Source organism: Telopea speciosissima, chromosome 9 (assembly GCF_018873765.1).
Source record: "Telopea speciosissima isolate NSW1024214 ecotype Mountain lineage chromosome 9, Tspe_v1, whole genome shotgun sequence".
Taxonomy (NCBI): domain Eukaryota; kingdom Viridiplantae; phylum Streptophyta; class Magnoliopsida; order Proteales; family Proteaceae; genus Telopea; species Telopea speciosissima.
The window spans coordinates 17,962,106-17,971,152 of NC_057924.1; the positions used below are offsets into that span (position 1 = coordinate 17,962,106).

Sequence of the window (9,047 nt, forward strand, 5' to 3'; positions counted from 1 at the left end):
TTGGGGCTATTTTGTAAGTTTGCTTTTACTTTATTCTTGCAAGGCATGAGTACTAACCAACTTTGGGGATTAAGTAAATCTTTTTAAAATACAAAGTAATGGATGTAAAACAATTTTGAAACCTACTTATCTTGTCATTTCCATTCTTAGCTAGTGGATCTAAGAAATATTCCCTTAAATAAATAAAAGAAAAAATTACATCCTAATGTAGTTTTGACGTTGACCCCTTACATCTTCACAAAAAAGAGTAAGCATGGGGAGGGAGATTATCCATACAAAATGAGATTTCATTAGAGTTGTATACAATGTCTGCCAGCCAATCAGCATAGTGATTGGATTCTCTAAAGTAAAACTGAAATCTTATCTCATGGACGTGATGTGAGAGCTCACAAATATCTTGCAGAAGGTTCCAAGTAGCCCACTGTGCTTGTTGCTCGCCATTAATGGCCTTGACGGCAGAAAGGGGATCAAATCTAACAATAAGATTGGGGATTCCCATACAAACAGCCTCAAGCAGACCCCAATGAATGGCATAGATTTTTGTCCACAAGATGCTAGAAGGAGTAGTGCTTGCTAAGACAAATAATGGATTGCCTCTGGGATTTCTATTGATGCAATCATACCCTCCAAGGCCTTCCCTAATAGAACCATCACAATTAAGAACAACCCAATCTGAAGAGGGGTGGTGCCAGTGGTGGAGCGTAGGTCTTTTAACACTAAAGTTGACGTTAATCCCCCAAGACATGAAGAATTGTCTATTACGCGCGTTGTCAGGGACAATACTCTTAATATTGAGGAACCTAAGCATGTTATCATGGATAATAGTATGGGTGATCTATTCGGGACAACGCTTGGAGTTTTTGAAGCATCTATTGTTCCTTTCCATCCACAACCTATGAATAGTAGCAAAGGATCTGAATTTTTTCATTTGTTGACATAATGAGTTGCCCTTCAAGTGATGGGAGGCCAAAGTCATTTCTTCAGACCAGGTCAAGGGGAGGGATCAGTTGTAGCCTTTAAGGGAGAGAATTGGTTTTCAAATGGCTTGACAGATGGGATAGTTGAATTAAAAAATATGATCTAAGGTTTCTGGACATGGAGACAAAGGCAACAATGGACGTCATCTGAGGCTTCCTAAGAGGGTAGTCTTGCACGGGTGGTAAGGCGGTCGTACAAAGCAAGCCAAGTGATGAAACTAAATTTGGGGGTAGAGTTTGGAAACCAAATAAGGTGGGACCAAGGAATTGGGGGGGAGTATAGAGCGGAGAGATTCCCAAGTGGAATTTAATGTAAGTTTTCCATCAGTGGTGGCAATCCAGATGGCTGTAATTGAGGCCAAATTTCAAAAAATATTGACATTAAGAATATGATCCCATCTGTTGTGGATGCATATATCCGAAGGAGTGGGAGCCACATGCCGTCAGACAAAAGAGAGCTAACTTTGCGTGGTCGCATGCGGCGCATGGCCCCTAGTCCTAGACATTGAGTCGTATGAAATGACCTTTATGCCCCTATAGATAGGTGGAAATTCCTGAAGCCATGACGGTCATTTTGTGTGGCCCCATGTTTATGCGTAAGGGCCATACACCGCATGTAACCAAGTAGCATATATATATATATACATATATATACTTTCTTTTTCAGGTCCAATCACCATTAGAAGGCAGGGAACAAAGGGGAATAACAAGACGTCAAGCATCCGAAGGGGGAGAGTCGAACAAAAAGCAACCTCTCCCAGGTCTTAGGCCAACGCTCAACTGCGACTACCAGCCACCACCACACCAAGAGGTGCTTCCCGACACTAAACAAAGATTGCCAAGTGGCATATCAATGGGGCTAATTTTTATGGACAGGTAGATCCCACTGTCCCTTGTTTAGATGTGACATTTCAGCTCAAACAAGGATTGCCAAATAGAAAATTTGAGGATTGAAAATTCATGATAATGGTTTAATAAAAAAAATCTTGGATAATGGGATAGTATATAGTAGTGGTCAGAGGACCATAGATGTAGATGAACATACATTAAGATGCATGCCAATATGATGAAAAGTATTTGATTAAATTAGGCTCTAAAATGTAGTACATGGCTAATCTAGACTATGTACTATCTATACAATGGTCAGTAATATGTCATCATCACTTACAGATAGACCATCATCGTCTCACACTTCCAATCCTTTCACGCTACCAATAGTTTGAAAGTCTATATGGGCATGTTGATCTCTACTAAAAATTAAAAGCTTGTTGTGGCATGTGTGCGCTGAGGGTCTCACTTCTTGTGCAACTCTGGCGCGTTGTAGGATCCCTTTTGACCCTCAATGTGAACATTGTGGGGAACTATAGAAACTATATACCATATTTTGGTTGCTTGCCCCTTTGCGCAAGCTGTATGGTTTGGAAGTTCTTTGTCATATATCACCCCTTCCGCAAGCACACCTAGCATTTCACAATAGATCCATGGTTGGAGTTCACTCAACTCTCTTGGGAAGAATATTCAACGAGAAACCATAGTATTGTGTTCCTTTATTGTATGGTATCTATGGAGAGTGTTTGAGTTTAACAATAATACCGCAAGCGTACGGGTTAATCGTAGCTATGGGTCGAACACGAGGAGATATACGCCACCCTATTTTACTCACTTTAAAGTAATGTAAAGTGAACCAAATTAAAGTGTTAAATTAAACTAATTAAACTAACAAATTAACACATCCTAACTCATAAGCATCTAACGAATTAAATTGGCATGAATTAAATTGGCGTCCTAACACATATCCATCTAACTTATCAAACTAACATGGATTGGAAGGGATAAATTGCAGCCACACACCACAACCACATAAAAAAAATAAAAGAAATAGAGGGAGAAGAAGAAGATGAATGAGATGGAAGAAGAGAGAATGAGATAAAAGAGAGGGAGAATGAGTTTAAGAGTTTTGAGAGTAAAACCTAGATACTTGAACAAACCTTGCATGACTTCCTCTTCTAAATCTCCAAGTCTTGTCATCAACTTAGGAACTTAGGCTAGAAAGCTTGAAACTAAACTAGAATTATTACAACCATATTGAAGACATAAAATTAAAGCATGAATAAAAAACATTACAACCATGGAATTGAAAGTATGAAATCAAACTAGAACTTAGAAAGCCAAAAACTAGAAGAGAAGAAGAAATTTCACTAATTAATTGAACTATAAACTGAATTAAAACTAAACTAAAACTAACTTAAAAACTGAACTAGAACTAACTGAAAATTAACTAGTTACAACCCAAAGGGCAAGGGGTATTTATAGGGGGAAAGGAGAAGAGAGAAGAGGGAAGTGGTAGGAGAAATATTCCCTAAGAAAAGAGAATATTCTCTTCTCCTTCCTCCTTTACAATGTCTTGAATCCCAAGAAAAAAGAAGAAAAACAGAAAGAGGGAGAGAAAAGAATCCTAGATACATAAACCTTCTATTTATTAAAAAGTAACTTCCTAATTCTAACTTGTGCTTCCTTTTCTTTGTAGGTGTCTTCTCCAAGCAATGAGATCAAGGCATCTTTGACTTTTTAACTTTTCATAGATGAGAGAATATCTTTCAAAAGAAATCTATCCCAAATAGAATTCCAAAAGTTCCCTTGAATAGTTGGAGGAGAGAGAGAGCAAAGGTGATGACTAGGATTCCACTCACAATTAATAAAATGTCAAATCTGTCATTCAAAAAACGTGGAGCATGGGATGCTTATATAGGCCTCATTGTTGTATTCCTTACAAAAAATCACCCAAAATAGACCCAAATTTCGTCCAATTTGGAGTTCGGGAGCCCAAGATATCTCAAGTTGAAGTTGGACTACTCCAGAGCCTTCCAAATGGAATCTTTCGGCTGACAAAAAGATAACTTCTGATAATTGTGCTAATGCCCCTCAAATCTGAACTTTTGCTTTATTTAATCTCCGGCCAATTTTTGATAATTACAAATAAACCCCTACAGACCATTTTCGCGCATCATTACGGAAACGGCCGTAACTTCTTTGTTTAACTCGGAATCAAGTGTCGTTTGAACCGTTGCGAAGCTGACTCAATGGGCTACGCATCCATACTACTAACACCTCAAAATTATGCTAAGGGACCCACTGTAATCACATTCAAATTTGATTGATTGGCGTGATTCTTTCAGTGCTCAATCCAAACTTGATTTTCTCGACTCCTGGGCGCTTCCTGCTATTCTTAGCATCATTTGCTCCATTTTCACAAGAATTCACCTAAAACCTAAAAAGCACAAGAAAGCACCGAAGTAACTCTGTCCAATGTGGTAAAATGTATGCTTTATGCCCTAAGATTTCACACATAAACGTGCTCATCAGATTCTCCCACACTTGAACGTTACTTGTCCTCAAGTAAAGCAAAAGAAAAACTAATCTAGAATGCAAAAAATCCTAACTCACTTTCGTAGGAATCACGGTTGCACTTAGCATGTGCAACAAGCCTTTGAACCCCTAGGTTACCCTTAGTGGACGAGTTTTGTCTCGTGGGTGTTTGTAATGAATATACACCCAAAATTCAATTGTAAATGAATGCTGCAAACTTTAATCATGGCAGAAGTAGGATAGTGCACATAATCCCAAAAAGTGCTCAACTAAAGATCAAGGAGCCAAAGGTTCCCTCACACTTGAATTTTATCACCCCACATCAATTCAAGCAACAAGCATGCATCAAGATTAATGGATCTCCTCATATCTTCCGAACACTACTCACCTTCAGGTAAACCACTTATAGCATCGATGGAACCAAAGACTTAGGCTTTGAGTATTTTTTACCACACTTTCTTTTCAGGCATTAAGGCAAAAGCTTTTCTTTCACAACAGCAAACTCTGTTTCTGCTCCGCTACTGTTCTCTGAATGACATGGTGGAGCATATACCAGACACCCAAATACTTGGTAGCTTCGTTTTTTGCATATATCCATAAAGACATTGAGGCATTGATGCAAGAGTTTTTTTGAGTTTTCTTCTAAGGAATTTCAAACAAGTCGCCCTGCTTCCTGAGGCACAGTGCCCTGTCTATTCCCAAGGAATTCCACTTTTCCTTTTTTGTTTCTTTTTTTTTCACTTTTTTTTTACTTTCATGCCTTGCCTTGCCACAAACAAATTGGTCTCAACTATTAGCCAAAAGATCAAGGGGTCCATAAAACACTTAGAGGAATCTAGCCATAAAATGAAATAACGCTCATATTTTCCAATTCAATCCCTCTCACAGGATACAAACCAACTACCATCCTTGAAAAGGGATTTTTTTATTATTTCACATGCTAGGGCACCTAATTCCCTCTTTCTCTCGCTTTACAATCAAAGAAACATATGCACAACACCAAACTACCGCCACAATCAAAATTTACCAAATAAGCAAGCTCACCCCCCCCCCCCCACACTTAAGCCATGCAGTGTCTTCAATGCATGCATAAAAGAAATAATAAGGACAAGGGAGGAGATGAGGGGGCTTACCAGTATAATCAAAAAGAGGATCATGAAAAGTCATGAGCTCTACAACAAATACTTGGGGCATCAAAAGAAATCTCAATCCATGGCCGACAAATGTAGAAAGGGCTTCAGAATCAGAAAACACTCGACCATGAATTTTAGTAAAGCGAGAAATAATATAGAAGTTAAGCACAACTGAGAAATATCCAATAGAAAAATCTGTCCTCATGGGACAGTGGAAAATGAAGGCATTAAAACTCATGCCATAAATACTCCCCTTCTCTCCCGTTTGTAATGTAGAACACATGTCATGTTTAGAAAAACCAACCAAAAACGGATCGCAGTAAGCATAAAAAAGATCATGAATGTCAGTAACCTCATCAAAATAATAATAAAAAATGGGAGGATTATTCAAATCAATCCTAGCAATACAACTATCCGCCCTTTGCATAACTTGGTTTTCCAAATAAGGATCGCGATAAAATGCTTGAAGAACATTAGGACTAACATTGTCCTCCTCAATAAAATCATTAAACCTGGGAGGTTTGGACAAATCAACATGTGAGACAATTGAATCCTCAAAATGACGATCATCTGGGTTGTCCAAAGAGAGAAGGGGAGATCAAATTTCTATGCTGTCATAAAAACCTAATTCTAAATCAATGGAAACACTAGGCTCACTAAGATCAGAAATTTCAGGCAAAAGTTGGACGTCCCTAGGTAGCTCATCAAACTCTGCTTCGCTAACATATTTAGGAGACTCAATCTCAACAAATAAATCATCATGTTGGGGTTGACTCTCGTTAACCTCAAACTCGGGTGGTGGACTTTCAACATCATTAAACTAGGGATGGGGTGGTTCATTTGGAACAGGAATCTGGTAACATAGACTAGGTTCAGGCTGACTAGGTAATGTACCCATTTCCTCCTCCTGTAACATGGTGATCAGTTGAGAGAGTTGCTTCTCCATTCTATCCATAGTCCTTTCTAGCTCATTCATTCTTGTGGAATGCATTGGAGGGTTGGGCATTGGAGGATCAAACTGACCATGACATTGGAAATTGGGTGGTCCAGCTTGGTTATTCCATTGATCCCACGAAAAATCGGGATGATCACTCCACCCCTGGTTGTAAGTGCCAAAAGAATTGTACTGAAATAGAGGACTCATATTCTCATCACCAAAGCTACCCCCATAAAGATTAGGGCATCCTTCCATAACATGGATAGCCTGGGGATTTGACTAATCAAATTTCCCGAAAGCCCATAGTTGGGTTGGGGAGCAAAATTGTACTGAGGTGGTGCCAAATTGTTCTCCATCTCACTACTTTTGGCTTCCCTAGCCTGTTTAAACATTCCCCCCAAAGTCATGGTTGCCTTAGCATAGTTCCATCTTTCCCCCAAAGTCAAATGTGGAAGTGTATCTCCCATTATTCTAAAATAACCACCTATCCCAAATTGAGGTCTCCTTTTTATTTTTTTTTGTTGGATTTAAAGAAAAATAAAAGGACTAGAAAAAATCACTAAAAACACAAGCGCTCACTATGTTGCTTTCTGGTTATCAAAAGTGGTCACCTCCAAAGATAAGTCACATGCCAATCCACCCAACTAAGTCAAGATGTAGCATCATAGGCAACTTAATCCTATGAGGGACACCAAAAGAGTTTGGGTTTGAGCATATAAAAAACTTTAGATTGAGTGCACACTCTTGAAACAAAAAAGAAACAAGATGAGGTTTTCAAAAAAAAAAAAAAATTTTTTCTCGAAATAGAAGAGGGGAAAGAGAAGAAATTAAAACACTTCAAACTACTAAAAAAATAAAATAAATAAAGTGGACAATAATCTCCCCGGCAACGGCGCCAAAAACTTGTTTAAGATTAAAAATAATACCGCAAGTGTATGGGTCAATCGTAGCTATAGGTCAAACACGAGGAGATATACGCCACCCTATTTTACTCACATTAAAGTAATGCAAAGTGAACCAAATTAAAGTGTTAAATTAATTTAATTAAACTAACAAATTAACACATCCTAACTCACAAGCATCTAACGAATTAAATTGGCATCCTAACACATATCCATCTAACCAATCAAACTAGCGCGGACTGGAAGGGATAAATTGCAGCCACACACCACAACCACATAAAAAAAATAAAAGAAATAGAGGGAGAAGAAGAAGATGAATGAGATGGAAGAAGAGAGAATGAGATAAAAGAGAGGGAGAATGAGTTTAAGAGTTTTGAGAGTAAAACCTGGATACTTGAACAAACCTTGCATGACTTCCTCTTCTAAATCTCCAAGTCTTGTCATCAACTTAGGAACTTAGGCTAGAAAGCTTGAAACTAAACTAGAATTATTACAACCATATTGAAGACATAAAATTAAAGCATGAATAAAAAGCATTACAACCATGGAATTGAAAGCATGAAATCAAACTCGAACTTAGAAAGCCAAAAAGAAGAAAAGAAGAAATTTCACTAATTAATTGAACTATAAACTGAATTAAAACTAAACTAAAACTAACTTAAAAACTGAACTAGAACTAACTTAAAATTAACTAGTTATAACCCAAAGGGCAAGGGGTATTTATAGGGGGAAGGGAGAAGAGAGAAGATGGAAGTGGTAGGAGAAATATTCCCTAAGAAAAGAAAATATTCTCTTCTCCTTCCTCCTTTACAATGCCTTGAATCCCAAGAAAAAGGAAAAAAAATAGAAAGAGGGAGAGAAAAGAATCCTACATACATAAACCTTTTATTTATTAAAAAGTAGCTTTCTAATTCTAACTTGTGGTTCCTTTTCTTTGTAGATGTCTTCTCCAAGCAATGAGATCAAGGCATCTTTGACTTTTCTACCTTCCATAGATGAGAAAATATCTTTCAAAAGAAATCTATCCCAAGTAGAATTTCAAAAGTGCCCTTGAAGAGTTGGAGGAGAGAGAGCAAGGGTGATGACTAGGATTCCACTCACAATTAATGAAATGTCAAATCTGTCCTTCAAAAAATGTGAAGCATGGAATGCTTATATAGGCCTCACTGTTGTATTCCTTATGAAAAATCACCCAAAATAGACCCAAATTTCATCCAATTTGGAGTTCGGGAGCCCAAGATATCTCAAGTTGAAGTTGGACTGCTCCAGAGCCTTCCAAATGAAATCTTTCGGCTGACAGAAAGATAACTTCTGATAATTTGCTAAAGCCCCTCAAATCCAAACTTCCACTTTATTTTATCCCCTGCCGATTTTCGATAATTACAAACAAACTCCTATAGACCATTTTGGCGCATCATTACGGAAACGGCCGCAACTTCTTCGTTTCAACTCGGAATCAAGTGCAGTTTAAACCGTTGCAAAGCTGACTCGACGGGCTACGCATCCATATTATTAACACCTCAAAATTATGCTAAGGGGCCCACTGTAATCACATTCAAATTTGATTGATTGGCATGATTCTTTCAGTGCTCAATCCAAACTTGATTTTCTCGGCTCCTGGGCGCTTCCGGCTATTCTTAGCATCTTTTACTCTATTTTCATAAGAATTCACCTAAAACCTGAAAAGCACAGAAGTAACTCTGTCCAATGTGATAAAATGTATGCTTTATGC

The 9,047-nt window shown here is 38.0% G+C and overlaps 1 protein-coding gene across 1 annotated transcript; it reads right to left on the minus strand.

The window, feature by feature from the left end:
• Window positions 1–235: 235 nt before the first annotated feature.
• LOC122638701 lies at window positions 236–808 on the minus strand. Its single transcript, XM_043831553.1, has one exon. It carries the CDS (start codon window positions 806–808, stop codon window positions 236–238), a length of 573 nt encoding a protein of 190 aa, XP_043687488.1.
• Window positions 809–9,047: the final 8,239 nt, after the last annotated feature.